This window comes from Nerophis lumbriciformis, linkage group LG15, assembly GCF_033978685.3.
Source record: "Nerophis lumbriciformis linkage group LG15, RoL_Nlum_v2.1, whole genome shotgun sequence".
NCBI classification, from domain to species: domain Eukaryota; kingdom Metazoa; phylum Chordata; class Actinopteri; order Syngnathiformes; family Syngnathidae; genus Nerophis; species Nerophis lumbriciformis.
Window position 1 is genome coordinate 6,525,236 of NC_084562.2, and position 16,935 is coordinate 6,542,170.

The 16,935-nt window shown below is 39.4% G+C and overlaps 1 protein-coding gene across 2 annotated transcripts in view; it reads left to right on the forward strand.

The window, feature by feature from the left end:
* LOC133615978 (dual specificity mitogen-activated protein kinase kinase 5-like) overlaps nucleotides 1-16,935 on the forward strand; it is a 120,630-nt gene that overhangs the window by 50,778 nt on the left and 52,917 nt on the right. For both annotated transcript variants that reach the window (XM_061974926.1, XM_072914776.1), the window contains 7 exons: nucleotides 1,794-1,875; nucleotides 4,946-5,007; nucleotides 8,100-8,148; nucleotides 8,257-8,330; nucleotides 11,126-11,176; nucleotides 11,278-11,349; nucleotides 14,412-14,441. In XM_061974926.1, the coding sequence (XP_061830910.1) occupies nucleotides 1,794-1,875; nucleotides 4,946-5,007; nucleotides 8,100-8,148; nucleotides 8,257-8,330; nucleotides 11,126-11,176; nucleotides 11,278-11,349; nucleotides 14,412-14,441 (420 nt within the window). The remainder of the gene's footprint in view (nucleotides 1-1,793; nucleotides 1,876-4,945; nucleotides 5,008-8,099; nucleotides 8,149-8,256; nucleotides 8,331-11,125; nucleotides 11,177-11,277; nucleotides 11,350-14,411; nucleotides 14,442-16,935) is intronic.

The following is a 16,935-nucleotide window of genomic DNA, read 5'->3' on the forward strand; positions in this document are numbered from 1 at the left end:
CAGGCCTTCTCGACCAACATCAGTGTGCGACCTCACCAATGCGCTTTTGGAAGAATGGTCGAAAATTCCAATAAACACACTCCGCAACCTTGTGGACAGCCTTCCCAGAAGAGTTGAAGCTGTAATAGCTGCAAAAGGTGAATCGACATCATATTGAACCCTATGGGTTAGGAATGGGGTGGCACTTCAAGTTCATATGTGAATCAAGGCAGGTGGCCAAATACTTTTGGCAATATAGTGTATATACCTAAATTTGTGGTATCATCCAAAACTAATGTAAAGCATCCAAACAACAGAAGAATATGTATTTAATGTATTACATTTTAACAGAAGTGTAAATGGAACATGTTAAAACAGAAAATAACCAGATATTAACAGTAAATTATATATAATAAGTAATATATTAATCGATTTTCTACAGATTGTCCCTCAAAATGTTGACAAAATAATAGAATAGGAAATGACACAATATGTTACTGCATACAGACAAAATAGGAGCCTTTGTTTGCTTACTAACTACTAAAATACAAGTTGTACTGTAATATTTTTTTGTTAAAATAAAGCCTATAATGCTGTTTTTTTGTGGCCCTGTTTATTTAGAAAAGTATCGAAATACATTTTGGTACCAGTACCAAAATGTGGGTATCAGGACAACCCTAATGTGAATTTTTTTTAGCACCCTTAGAAAATAGTGCCATACCCTTAATTGTTTTTTTCCAATAAATGCAGGCCATCAATATTAAAATTGCACTTTTAACATGTGTGCATTAATAAAAAATAAAAATAAAAACTTGCCGCACATCACTGCTCTCATGTGCGCTCTGTCGCGAATTTAAAGTTACATGCATTTCATGCGGTCCAGATTTTATATATTTATATTAGTTACGCTCTTCAATGATTAATCAAAGCAACAAAACATAAATGGACACTTTTTTCCAAATATAATTATTTGATATAATGGATTAATTGTTGTAGCCCTAAAGATATAGTGATGCAACAAAAGCAATGTTTGGAAACGCGTATGGTTTCTCTCATCGGTTCAACAGCAACAAAGCAACCATAGCATCGATTGTTAATTTTTCATTCTCCAAGATCTCTTAATGCGTGTGCATGCGCGACAAGCATGCACATTTGCACGAGACACCCGTAATTGATGTCATTAGCGCCAGTCACATAATTCATTCAGTTTTTACAAAGTTAATTTTACAATTGTGATAAATATAGACATTTATTTATTAAATATGTTCCCTGAAATCACTTTTGGTAAAATATGTCAGCCTGGTTTAAAAAAAAGTCAGACTTGAACCCGCTGCAAACTGCACCTTTAATGGCATCCCCTGAAGGCACATCTTCCTTTATGTTCTGTAATATTTCTCACAGGACTAATAAAGTATCGATCTGTCTGTACCCTTTTAAGTGTGTCAAACTCGTTGGACACTTTTGACATCCAATGTTCCACATGTTTTGATTTGTTATTCAGACACAAGTTATTGACAGAGGGGAGAATATGGATAATCACATCAGGTTTTTTCCATACCATAACATTTTATTTTGTGAATATATTATTTTATCAGCTCAAACCACATATGATACTTACCTTTCCTATCTTGTTTTATATGAGGAACTGCAAATAGCTGATATATTTGTTCACATATTATAGGACAGTTGAACCATTTGGTTTAACTTTGTATTTTCCTAAAATGTCTATGTAGAAATTAAGAAGATCCTCACTCTTAGATAGATTCCTTCCATCTTGTTCTGTAGGTATTAATTGTCGTTTATGCTTTTTGCAGTGTGACTCACCCTACATCATCACTTTCTTCAGTGCTTTTTTTGTGGAGAACCGGATATCCATATGCACAGAATATATGGACGGTGAGTTTCTCTTCGTTGTTCTTCCTCGCACCTGCCCTCTGTGTTTCGACTCTGTATCCATTTACACATCTGCTGATCAAAAGAATTTCATGGTGTTGTGGGCTGCTTACTGGGCCCATGTGCTAAAAGCTACAAGGGCGTGATAAATCCTGACTTGAGTGGAATCGGGGGGCTGTGTGCACAACGTGTTTCTCCACTGGTTTGATAGGTGAATGTCTGCATTAGTAACTGTGTGTGTTAACTGTGTTAATGCATTGATTCCCCTGTTTCACACCTTGGTCAAACTGTCAACGGCTTAGCACTTACAAAAATCCAGTTGATATATTTGTCACTATCAATGTAAAGGTTGTATTTAACATTTTTGATAAGATCTCCAAAATATATATATATATATAATTGTTTTACCCATTAGGCATATTTACTGTAATTATTCCTCTATTGTTGCTGATTTTTGTCACTTAAAAGCTTTTACTGTTAAAGGAAAAACACACTTTTTTTTTTGGAGTTTTGCCTATCATTTACAATCCTCATGTGAGACAAGCACACATATGCTTTTCTTTTTTAATGCATTCTAACTCGTAAATAAACGATAGCAATAGTCAGCTAACAACAGAGGCTATGGGATTTGCTCTATTCCAAAACCCTGCATCAACATTTAATATACACATATGTATATATGTAATGTAGTAACAAGCACATTCATAAAAACATGTAATACTTAAAGGCCTACTGAAATGCGATTTTCTTATTTAAACGGGGATAGCAGGTCCATTCTATGTGTCATACTTGATCATTTCGCGATATTGCCATATTTTTGCTGAAAGGATTTAGTAGAGAACATCGACGATAAAGTTCGCAACTTTTGGTCGCTGATAAAAAAGCCTTGCCTGTACCGGAAGAAGCAGACGATATGCGCGTGACGTCACCGGTTGTGGAGCTCCTCACATCTGCACATTGTTTACAATCATGGCCACCAGCAGCGAGAGCGATTCGGACCGAGAAAGCGACGATTTCCCCATTAATTTGAGCGAGGATGAAAGATTCGTGGATGAGGAAAGTGAGAGTGAAGGACTAGAGGGCAGTGGGAGCGATTCAGATAGGGAAGATGCTGTGAGAGGCGGGTGGGACCTGATATTCAGCAGGGAATGACTAAAACAGTAAATAAACACAAGACATATATATACTCTATTAGCCACAACACAACCAGGCTTATATTTAATATGCCACAAATTAATCCTGCATAACAAACACCTCCACCCTCCCGTCCATATAACCCACCAATACAACTCAAACACCTGCACAACACACTCAATCCCACAGCCCAAAGTACCGTTCACCTCACCAAAGTTCATACAGCACATATATTTCCCCAAAGTTACGTACGTGAAATGCACATAGCGGCACGCACGTACGGGCAAGCGATCAAATGTTTGGAAGCCGCAGCTGCATGCGTACTCACGGTACCGCGTCTGCGCATCCAACTCAAAGTCCTCCTGGTAAGAGTCTCTGTTTCCCAGTTCTCCACAGGCCAATGGTAAAGCTTGACTGTCATCTTTCGGGAATGTAAACAATGAAACACCGGCTGTGTTTGTGTTGCTGCAGCCGTCCGCAATACACCGCTTCCCACCTACAGCTTTCTTCTTTGCTGTCTCCATTGTTCATTGAACAAATTGCAAAAGATTCACCAACACAGATGTCCAGAATACTGTGTAATTTTGCGATGAAAACAGACGACTTAATAGCTGGCCACCATGCTGTCCCAAAATGTCCTCTACAATCCGTGACATCACGCGCAGGCGTCATCATACCGAAACGTTTTCAGCAGGATATTTTGGCGCGAAATTTAAAATTGCACTTTAGTAAGCTAACCCGGCCGTATTGGCATGTGTTGCAATGTTAAGATTTCATCATTGATTTATAAACTATCAGACTGCGTGGTCTGATAGTTTGGTCAGTAGGCCTTTAAATTTTTGGGTCATTTTAAGCATACGGCAGCATTTTAATTTGACAGACAAATCACAACATTCGCTATCTACTTCAACAACAACAACTGCTACCACTACTAATCATGGCACACTTAATAAGGAACAACAAAGACTACTTTGGGACAAAGGTTGCCCCAGAAACTCAGATTTTTTAACCTGAATATAAGGAGGATGAGCAATACATTTTAGAAGCTGTGTGCTAAACAGATCCAGCTCTAGTGAGACACTAAGCATCATGTAGCACTATTGCTAAGTGCTAAACAAGAAATACAAACTATGAACATAGTAAAACAATCACTTATTGTACAATGTCGGCTCTCACTGGGATGCCGACTGATGGGATGTTTATATCTTCCCGTTTATATGAAGAATTAATCATAACCCTCACGCAGGTAAAAAAAAACAAAAACAAAAAAACGCATGTTTTTGTGTTTTTCTTACCATCTCCAGGTCTAAGTTAAATGTCAAAGTTGACCAACTTCTCAGTTTATGGCAACATTCTTCTAAATGAGAGGCATGATTTTTCATGTACAACTAGCTTTCACCAAGTCAGGCAATACAGCAGCTCAGTATGGCAATATTTGCATAAGCTAGTTACCTCTCTGTGATCACAACACAGCTAAAATAGTGCCTCTGCGTTAGCGCTTATAACAACAAAATACTAGTTAATATTCAGGTCACGAGATGTAAATGCAGTATTGTTGGTGTTTTTTTAATGTTTATGGGCGCAATAGAGTACTCGATTTAGCTGCATTGTTAGCCACCTCATACTTGCCGTATTTTACTAGTTAGAATACATAAAAACAGAAAGACATATGTTTTGTTGTCTTACATAGGGATTGTGAATGAGTGCATCATTCCCAAAAAAGGGCAGTTCCCCTGTAAAGCCACATTAGTTGTGTGTGATCATCACGCTCAGTAAAATGATGTTGCAAAAAGTCTAGTCCAAGTGCTCAAATCTCCAAGTGTGTTGTTTGTATGACTGTGATTACTCACTTTCACTAAGGCCATCATGCCTTTGTGTCATTGTTGTTCCATTGTATAGAATGAAATGGTGTATGATAATGACTGTCTTTTGAATGCAGGTGGTTCACTTGATGTGTACAAAAGAATCCCTGAGCATGTCCTAGGGAGGATTGCTGTGGCAGTAAGTGATTATAGTGCACAAAATCCAAAATGTATACAATGCAAATTTAATTTGTATTTTTTTACCGTCAGTAAGGAGAAAGTATTTGACTGAGTTACCATTTTAGATCCACTTTTTCATACCCATTGTTAAGATAAAGAGCAAGTCCAGGAGGGAAAAAGAATCCAAAAGTGTCAAAAGTTAAATTAGTTTGCGTTATAATTAGTTTAGCTCATATGAGCCCCTCCTTTTACTATGCACGGTTCAAACCAGCACGTTGATAGTAACAGCCTTGATGTTGATGAATGCATGTCCCCTTTCCACACTCATTAACCTACTCTGAGTTATTTTCCACTTTTCGGTACCCCATCTTCAGACACAGTCTGTAATCAAACAATGACAGCTGGTTAGTCTGTGTTCATTGTAATTTACAGCTTTCCCTTCTTTTCATCGTCACCACTTCTAATTATCACAGGAGAGGCACCCAAGAGGGCCTGAGTAGGGCGCTACACGTCATCCACACCACTTTTTTTGAAGCTGCATGACCTCAGAGCATTTGTACTTGGTGATGTGGATTACTGCAATGCCAGTGCACGAAAGTGCTTTACTTTTGTAAGTAGTGTTGAAATGCAAGGACATGTTGTGTTAAGTGCACTTTCATTAATGCCATTCAGGAGATACTCCCTTCAGCTCAACTAATTTTCAGTATCTGTACTTTCAGTGAATCATTCAAGGTACTCAGAGACCAAATTGTGACTTAATGAAAGAGTGACTTTTTAAGCTAAGGTCGGTTTACAGATAGACATTTTTTTTATTTTGCCAATGGGCCTTGTTTTACCAACCGTGTTTTATCAATCACTATTTTGTTCAGGTACTGAAAGTATCTGTCCACAAAGTGGACAACTGCTAAAGCGCACAGGAATCGTGTCACTTTGCCACTGGAGTTATGAGTAGGGATGGGCATCTTTGATCTATTTTAAGCAATTATTTAATGCATTTAGGATGCTTTTTCATCAACTAGCAATTAGATTAAATACAACGCTGATTTCTTTTCGCCGTTTCGAATTACAATGGTACCTTAACTTACAATAGGAGCACAATTTGTTCCACGAACAAGCTCGTAACTCGGAACACTCAGTGGAACCCCGCCCATTGAAATGAGTTAAAATCAATTTAATGTGTGCTTGACCATTTTAACAAGTTACATGCCTATTATAAAGGAAAACTAACTTTTAGATCAGGGGTGTCAAACTCATTTTAGCTCTGGGGCTGCATGGAGGAAAATCTATTCGGTGTTGACAGTGCACTGTTTCCCCTTCCTGAGGGGGCGGATGGTGGTCCAGAATTGCTTCGAAGCCGTCCGGAAGTCGTTCTGCATGGCTTCTGCGAACTCCTCCCATGTTCAAGTTTTTGCCTCTGCAACCGCCAAAGCTGCACACCGCTTGGCCTGTCGGAACCAGTCCAGTTCTTCTGGAGTGACATGAGCCAAAAAGACCCGATAGGACCTCTTCTTCAGCTTAACAGCATCCCTTACCATTGGTGTCCAACAGCGTGTTCAGGGTTTACCGCCAAGGCAGACACTGACCACCTCGACGTCCATTGCACCAGTCGCCCGGGGGGGTAGTAGTAAACACACTGACCTTCACCCACCCTTTCCCCCACCCACCCACCCACATCTGCGGTCCCTTCCAAGGTTTCTCATTGTATCCCATTGGGTTGAGTTTTTTCTTGCCCTAATGTGGGATCTGAGCCGAGGATGTCGTTGTGGCTTGTGCAGCCCTTTGAGACAATCGTGATTTAGGGCTATATAAATAAACTTTGATTGATTGATTGATTGACCTTGCCACAGCTCCGATCGACTGGCTCGACAATAGAGGCACGGAACATGGTCCACTCGGACTCAACATCCAGCGCTTCCCTCATAACATGTTCGAAGTTCTCTTGGAGGTGGGAATTGAAACTCTCTCTGACGGGAGACTCTGCCAGACCTTCCTAGCAAACCCTCACTATGCATTTGGGTCTGCCAGGTCTGTCCGGCATCCTCCCCCACCATCGTAGCCGACTCATCACCAGGTGGTGATCGGTTGAAAGCTCTGCCCCTCTCTTACCCGAGTGTCCAAAACATGAGACCGCAAATGATACAACCACAAAGTCGATCCTCGAACTGCGGCCGACTGGTGCCAAGTGCACATATGGATACTCTTATGTTTGAACATGGTGTTTGTTTTGGACAATCTGTGACGAGCACTAAAGTCCAATAACAAAACACCACTCTGGTTCAGATCAGGGCGGCCGTTTACCCAATCACGACTCTCTAGGTCTCACTGTCATTATCAATGTGAGCGTTGAAGTCCCCCAGCAGAACAAGGGAATCACCAGTGGGAGCACTCTCCGGTACTCCCTATCGGGACTCTAAAAAGGGCGGGTACTCTGAACAGCTGTTTGGTGTTTAAGCACAAACAACGGTCAGGATCTAGCCCAAACTTCTCTGCCTCGCACACCAGCTTAAGCTCCTTCCCACCCCAGCGAGGTGACATTCCACGTCCCAAGAGCTGGCTTCTGTAGCCGAGGATCGGACCGAGAAGGGCCCTGCCTTCGACTGCTGCCCAGCTCACAGAGCACCAGACTTCTATGCCACCTCCTATGGGTGGTGAGCCCATTGGAGGGGGGACCTACTTTGCCTCTTCGGGCTTTGCCCGTCCGGGCCCCATGGGGGAAGGCCTGGCAACCAGGCGCTCGCTATCAAGCCCCACCTCCAGGCCTGGCTCCAGAGGGGGGGGCCCGGTCACCCGCGTGCGGGCGAGGGAAACCTTGGTCCTCGATTTTTTTTTTTTTATAGAAGTCTTTGAGCTGCTCTTTGTCTGGTCCCTCACCTAGGACAAATTTAGCGTATACATGAGGTGTTTTTTTTTGGCCCGTTTACAAAATTGACTACATCCTTTTTTTTTTTCAATATTGCAGCCCCCGATAGAAAAAGTTTGTTTGCCCCTGCCTTAAAACTATTTTACATTATGTGTAAAATAGTGAAGTGTAAAATTTGAATGGAGGTGTGGTGGAGTGGTTGGTTTGACAGACTGTCAAAACTTTAAATACTTTTATGGTGTTTGTCTTAGGTAGTGAAAGGCCTAACGTATCTGTGGAGCCTAAAGATACTTCACAGGGGTGAGTAAAATTGGTAATGGGTTTTTGTTGGTCAACAGGAGTCGAGATGATAAAGATCAGTATGGGATTGCTGATGTTGCAGTTGTTTCAAGCAATTTGTCTCTACAGATGTCAAGCCCTCCAATATGCTGGTGAACACCCGAGGACAAGTGAAGCTCTGTGACTTTGGTGTCAGCACTCAGGTACTCTCGTTTGTTTCAGAGAGCGTCGGGTGGGTGGGCGAGAGGAAAATTATATTCTACTGTGCTCAGTCCTGTGTGCATATGGTCAACCTGTCAATCACTGCATTCATTTTAGACTCGAGACACGAGTGCTTTCCCAAGGGTCTGTCTCGTACATTCACATCCCCCTTACCCCATTGTTCTGCAGCCTCCAAAAAGAATGTCGTTATAATTATGACCGCACACACAACTGCGAAGCCTCATTGATATGCATTCAACAGAAGTGCAGAAAGCGTGGGTTGCAGACAATACCCATGTCATTTTGTGCATTTTTTGGAACTGTGTTTTTGTCAGTATATAACTGCGTGTTGCCATGTTTGTATTTGAATTTGGATGTTTCTCAAAACATCATTAATATCTGCTTTCCTCCTCAATACAGGCATAGATCTCTAAAAGAGGTTATTCACTCGTAACCTTAAGCCTAATGTTTAACAATGTGGCATTAAAATTGAATCCAGCCTGTTTGGCTGTTTTTGGTTGCATCGCCTTTTTACACACTGACCTTCTCCCACTCGAGGACATGCTCTTAAAAGAAAACAGCCGTGCGGGAATTGGCATTCATTATCACTATCTTGTCATCGATGGCATGTGCCTTTGTACGCACACACACACGAGAGTGCATACTCACAGGGGCACTTTGCCTTACCCATGTTCCTTTTGGTGGGGGTTACAGACACCCCAAGTTATTAAATTGAAGTGTCAAAAAAATGTAGGTAGTGAGTACATGTCATGTCTGTGATCATGTTTTGTTTTAGTCATGTTTGGTTTTGTTTTTGGACTTTTTGTGCACTTTTGTTTGTTTTGTCACCATAGCAACCATTAGTTTTCACCTGTCACGTCACGCACCTGTTTCACATTTTGAGTCAGGCACCTGTTTTCAATAATCATGTCACTATTATTTAAGCTTCGAGTTGCCAGGCTGTCTGTCTGGCAACATCAGACTCTCCACACACCCTTATGACCCTTGCTGCTCTTTTTCATGCCGTTTTCTCGTCCAAGTAAGTTTTCTTTATTCATGCCATAGTTTGCAAGTTTTGTTTCATTGTTCATTGTTTCGGCCTTTGTGCAAGTTTTTGTGTTTATAGTCAAGTTTTGTACTTCCGCCCTTGAGCGCGCTTTTTGTTCCTTTGTTAGTGTAAAATAAATAATGTATTTTCCTTCACGCCTTGCCCGCGCCAACTTTTCTTTGCATTCCGGGAAAACAAACCCCAAAGTCCACGTTCTGACAGTACAGGGACAAAACAGCTAAATTCCCTAATGTAGAACGTTTTCATTTACCACCAGTTGACTAATTTATATTTGGTATAATTATCTCAGCCAGCAGGTCCTCTACTGTTACTGTTGGTTTGTCATTTAGTTATCAAACAATTGAAAAGTTAAGTAATTCATGAAACTTTCAGGAAATGTACCCATTTTTACTTACCTTTACTTACCTTAAGTACCTTAAGTTTACACTTCTGTGTGTGTATGCTAGTGCCCTGTTGAGGCAAAGACAGTAGATGACTGACAAGAGGCTTTACTTTTTTTTTTTCAATTCGCCAGAGATATCTCAAAAAATTGTGGGCGCATTTTGATTAAACTTTCAGGAAATGTCAGAAATTAAATAAGGAACACGTGATTCCGTTTTGGGGATGATCTGGATCACCATCTGAATTCAAGGCTATTTTCCTTTTGGGATTTAGGGCATAGCGGAGTACTGGACTTTCTAAGTGCTTTTCTAGTTATTGTTGTGGTCATAATGTTTTATACTGTTCCCCCTGTCATTAAGAGAATCGCTTGTGTTTCCCAGGTCAGAAAAATACATATGTCTTGATTTATTGTAGTTTTCACTGGGATTGTCCCGATCCGATATTAATATCGGATCAGCAAAAAAAATATCAGCAAAAAAAAAACAAGTATTGCATGCTATTGGGTTGCATCTAAAATCCCCGGCATAAGCTTCGATAAAAACAGTCCTGTAGCGTGTTAACTTGTGCAATGCTGCACAGCCAGTTAACATCTAAATGTTCTCCAATAAGCACACAAGTTAGTTTTTTCCTTGCATTTAGGTGAATTATTTTACAAAAGGTAAACATGGTAGGCTATAGGCTAGTTGCAGCTCCACAGCAACTGAGCGCACAATAGCACACAAGCTAGACATACATAGTAAGTGTCCTTAATTGATCAATATTGCCGTCTAAAACATGACATTTGTCAATATAAAAAAGTATCAAATAATTATAGTTGCATTTTACGTAGAGATACAAAGCAGAAGCGTATTAGAAAGTATTCACAAACAAACGCATCTGGATTACTTAATTTATTGCATCATGCGCCTTATCAAATGAATTATTTTGACTTCTAGGTGTCACCAAAAAACTTATGAACTACTTAGATAATGACATTATTAATTTCATTTGATCAATTTAATTATTCATTTCATTTGATCAAGCCTTTTATGATATTCCACACTACAAAATAATAGTATGTACTATGATAAATGCTGAGATCGTATTAGATTATCCGTATCGGCTATTACTCAAGGCTCCAACATCGGTATCATATCGGAAGTGAAAGAGTTGTTATCGGGACACCCCTTGTTTTCACATGTACTGTATGTATAGTATGCTATACTCAGGCATACTGATTCCTCAACCATCTTGGATATACTATGTTTCTGTTAATTGATAAATATTACTAGCTATTATTGAATGTCTTCTGAAAGTTCAGTATTGTTATGACATAATTCTCTTTGGTGATTTTTTTGTATTTGGCAGTTGGTGAATTCTATTGCCAAAACATATGTGGGAACAAATGCATACATGGCGGTAAGTAAACCCTAAGTATCATGTCATGTAAATGTGTCTCTGACTCGGAGCTTATTACTCTGCCCATGAAATACTTTTTTATGCATACTATGTATCCACAGCCAGAACGGATATCAGGGGAACAGTATGGTATCCATGCAGATGTTTGGAGTGTTGGAATCTCTTTCATGGAGGTATGACATTATCGTGTCAGTCTGACTGCTGTCATATGTGAGATGTGCGTGTGTGCCCGTGTGTGTTTGGAGGTAGTTAAAGAGCTGATGATGATGCAGTGTTCATTGCTCCATAGAGTCTTGCTAAAGTGCTCGAGTGACACTGTTTTTAAATATACCGTAATTAGAATTTCAGTATTTGGAATGCCTTGTCACTGAAGCTATGGTTCTCCATCTTTTGTGTACAGAGTAAAACAAATGATTTGTCTCAGTTTTGTGTGTCAGTAACGTATAATATCATCATGTGTATAACAATAATGAGCAGTTGACACAAAAAGAGACAACTAAAAGTTTCTGTAATATTTTTATGTGAGACAGTTTGGGAAATCTGTTCTCAATTTTTATTTTAGTTAGGCAGTGAGCTGAATCAAATGACTCCCAAACAATTTACATTGCACCTTTTTTTTTTTTTTACATAATATTGCCAAAAATGTCATAGACAGCTGCCACCCACCCCCTCACACACATTCACAATATATACAACTGGTCCACCATTTGGTCCCTTATCTCTTTGTCCCTGATTACGCTGGCCATTCCGAGCCTGCAGCTTCTCTGGAATATTCTCGAAAAAAAATAATCCATTAGTAATGAGATATACAGTACTATTAGTAGATGTTACATTTATTATCTTTGTCACCTATAATACAAAGTACATTTTGTTCAGAAAATTTAGCATATATTGATCTACATTGGATTCGTTATCACATCTTTAATGCACAAAATGTATCAAATTGGCCCTTGGATCCTTTGAATATTCAGTATACTCCAACGATACGTCCTCAGCTTGTTGTAATAGTGTGGGAGGGGTGTTATTAATAGCTGATGTCATTTGATGAGTAAAACCATGTCCAGTGGAATACTGTATTAAAAAAATAAATACATTTAGCTTCTCTTTCACATGCAAACATAGGTTTTAGTCCTTAAAAACTGAGCAAAAGTGGAGATTATTAAAAGCACCGAATTCAGCGTTTGTATGCGGGCGGAGCTTTTTGGTTCCCGTCATAAGACATGTGCAATAGTGACCGCTGATACCAGATTTGTATGCTCTAATATCGATTCTCAAGTTCAAATATCAATACTTTTAATACTTTAAAAACAAACTATTTATAACTTAATCATTGAGATCTTGTCTGAATGAAACGTGATTGATGGGAACTGCTTTTCTTCCGCCTAGGTAATGTATGTAATGCGCAAGTGCAGTGTTACACTCATTCAGTCTGTCATTTGTTTATTTAAGAAAACTACTGGCAATTAAAAATGAATCACTCAGAGTTAGAAAACAGCAAGTGTATGTATTATTTTATTGTGGGCTATTTGGAGACATATTGAGTTGTCCATGGATGTTTTCTTTCATCCAGGTCATTGTAATCTTCATTCAATCGATCGCAACTGGACTGTTTGGTTTATCTCAGATGTTTCGCCTCTCATCCGAGTAGGCTTCACCAGTTCATGCTCATAAACTTAGATTGGTCAAATCTAGTCAAGCGGCTGGTGCCATTACCTGATTAAGCTGACCAAGGTAATGGCACCAGCCGCTTGACTAGATTTGACCGATCTAATCTAAGACTAGATCTGACCAGTCTAAGTCTATGAGCATGAACTGATGAAGCCTACTCGCGATCGATTGAATACCCCGAGATTACATACTGTGTTGAATATAAATAAGATAATGCATTCAGTGCAGAGTAACACCATCATTTGTTTCGCTGTGTGATTTTATATTGTTTAAAGATGATTCCCTAAGAGCAGCAACACTTGAAATACACAACTTTTTAAATGTTACCGAACACATTAGGTAAATTTGGACAAAGCATCCGATTGGTAGCCGATATAAGCGTTCATTTTCGGAAAGAAACTCAGTGGTATCGAACATCACAAATGTGCAAGATTACGACATATATTTAAACAAGAGAACATCAAGTTATTGACCTACAGGTGTTTATTTCGTATCATTCAGTGGTAGATATGCATGTGTGCATCTTATAACACGCATGGCAAATAAAACATTCATATGTATGTGTTCGCGTATGTTAAAGATAATGTACATGTCATTCAACTTCTAATATATCACTATATTGATAAACACAGGCGTTTCAAAGAGCGACCAAGTCAGCTGAAGTTGGTTTTTCAGGGTTCTTATTGGTCAGAATCTGCATGACAGCTAGTGAATGTGTTATGTGGTCGACAGAGATTTTTTGAAACTCCACTTTTGTTAATGGAATTTTGTTTTAGCACTGGTGTAGGGGAGATGTGCAATTTTGAAAATATTTGGGTTCATGTTGACAGGGTCTGAATCTTAACAGCTGATGGACTTTCTGCTTATACAGACAACTGGAAGTCTCAAATTTGATGACTAATAATCACTCCAGCAAGTAACAATTCCACCTTTGATGAAGTGTATTAATTAGTTTATACATCTTTATGTTAGTATAGTGATAAACAGGCCTTTGTTGAATTAAGAGCATTGCTGTGTAAAAAGGACCTGTACCTTTTCACCAACCGCTGAAAGTTAATACAATCCATTGTCGCTCATTCTCTCACCAGCTCCCCTTAAGGACATCACCTGAACATTTGCTATAAACACTGCTGACCTATGACTATTACTCAGCTGTACAGTGTACCCATGCTGTTGTGGGGGAGTATACAACTAGAGAGAAGAACAAAGCCAATAAACTCTGCAATATTATAAAGAATGTAATTGGGAATTGAAGAAAGAGTAGCCTCTTAGCCCCCTTTACATTTAAATTCAAATTGTAGACCAATCAACACATGAACCTTTCCAAATCGCTATGCTTTTGGTACCCCAACTGTATGGCACAACCAAGTGATATGGTGCACATGTTATTTTTTGGTAGCCTTACAACTTTTGTTGCATATTTATCTGCACTTTTTCAAATTGCTTTTTCTGATGACCTGCATTAGTTTTCACAGGGTGTACATTGTTTGTGTATTATCATAGACATTTTCCCCAAGAATACTAAATCATATCCAGTTTTATGTTGTTTTTTTTGTTTTTTACACAGCTGGCCCTAGGCATGTTCCCATATCCACAGGTGAGTCTGTTTATATTATCCAACTATTAAAACACTTAAGGGTTGGTTTTACAATATTGTTTAATACAGCAGCTATAAAAGTGTGATACTATTCCTGCAACATCCCAGGCTCCACATATAATTACCTTTAAAAAAAAAAAAAAAAAAACATTAAAAAAACATGATCGTTCTCCATGCCACTAGGGGACATTATCGTAACATTTGTCTTTTTTGCTTGATGCATGACACAGTTTGATTCAGCTATTTAGTTTACCCTTTTAGGGAATAAAAACTAAACACAGAAAACTAAAATATGATGTCAAAACTTAGCATCGAAGACTGACTGATTAATGCTAATAAGAACCCTGAGCAATGTTCCCTCTAATTTTTCATGTGTGAGCAAACGCAAAAACTCCCTGAGCATTCAGTGGAGCCCATGTGAGCAACATCAGACGTGTACACTGTGGCTACACCAGCAGCACACCTGTCCCAAACCTGACTAAATAACAAGTTCAATCTCCATCCATCCATCCTTTTTCTACCGCTTGTCCCTTTCGGGGACGCGGAGATTGCTGGAGCCTATCTCAGCTGCATTCGAGCGGAAGGCGGGGTACACCCTAGACAAGTCCCCACCTCATTGCAGGGCCAACACAGATAGACAGACAGCATTCTCTTATTATTATAATCAAATGACAGCAGTCATTTCCATGAGATGATTTTCTAATATAAGTGTTTAGGCCCACTTACAATGACAATAACAAAAAATATTGTTTTTCATGAACTGTGTACTTGTATTGTTTGTCTGGGTAGAGGTCCTGCTTTGGAAATAATTTGTACCCCTTTCAGACATTGCATTTAGTTCCCATTAAAACATGTGCATGTTGCACACTGAGATGTAAGCAGGGGATCATGTGTACATTCCTGCAACTTCCTGTTTGTAAAAAATATATTTTTATTAGTATTTATTTAATATACTAACAGCATTTCATGATTAATATTTATAAATTAAGATTCCTAATAAATGACACTAAAATAAGCACACATTTGATTGGTAAATCATAGTGTAACGACCTGGAATGACATTTTATGTGTGGTGTTGGAGTTGTCCGACTTTTTGTATGGCTGTAAACGCATCATTGGCTAAGTGCCATATGTACATGTGTTGGGGCAAGTGAGAAAGAGCGAGCGGCTGCTGTTGATATAACAAAGTTGCTTTTGGTCTGGTTTGTACTGCAGAAAATTACCACTTTTACTAGATATCATTTTTTTTACTAATGTTTTGGTGATGTGGCCGACAATAAAGAGTTTTGCTCAGTAAAGTGATGGATGGAATTCATGTCCTCAAAGCGTCTCGACAGACGTTACAATATTTGAACAATGATGACGAAAACTGTTTTCTCTGTCGTGTCCGTGTCGAAAATTGTTATGCGCTTATTTTTTTATTTGATTTTGTGCGTGGCATAGTTTTGCCGTGCGCAGAGGACGCTTGAGCAGTGCGCAATTGCACAGGCGCGCACCTTTGAGGGAACGTTGCCCCTGAGGGTATTATGAACAATTCAAAAGTCCCAATAAGTGTCCCTTTGGAAACCCAAGTATAAAGATGTACAGTATGTGTCAACGAGGTTGTTCTTTAGCTTTTTATGTGGAGAGGGGAGGTGATGCGCTCTATCTTTGATTTGAGTAGAGCATTTTCTCTCATTACAGTTCCTTAAATCCTGCTCAGATGTAATTGCCGATCATAGGAATGACTTCCCAATCTCATCAAGTCTTAATTAGCCCTTCAAATGGGTTTACCTCACTAATCTCTAGTTGAGCAATCTGATTCTGGTTACCTTAGGTTCCATCTTGGGCCTCTGCGCGGAATGTGAGTCTGCGGATTCTCTTTGAAGAGTTTAGTGTTTCAGCTACTAATGTGGCAATAGTATTGTTTCTATTACTTCTAGATACAAAACCATAATACAGTCTTCAATGTTCGGTTCTAGTTGAATGACAATGACTGCACTGTGTGTGACATACAGCAAGGGTGTAGCTTACTGTATTCTAAAAAGCTCAAAAAGTCTTAGCAAATGTCTTAGTGTCACGCAGCTTTGTAATCTCTTAATTTTTCTCAGCCTCCATATGGTACTGCAGACCAATCACCTGCAGGCTGTTGCAGAGTGGTCTGGCATGAGCGCTTGGATCCCGCAAGTTAGGTGTAGCTAGCCAAAGTCCTCAGGCTGAGGCTGTCATTTTACAGACGTTGGCACAGCTGTCTGGGCAAACCCCAACCCCACTATACTTCCCAGAGAGCATTTTAATACAGGCTGAGCATTGAAGTTGGGTAAGATCAAAGATAGTATGGCTTTTTGAAACTTTACTGTACGAGAGATATACTGTAGGACTAGCTGCTAAAGTTTTTTCAGACTTTGGTGACTATGAGATAAAGTCGCTGTCAATGTTGATGTTGTAATATTGTTGCGAGAAGCAAGTGACATTTTTGTATTATATTTGCATATTTTCTTTTGTCTTAGAGTTG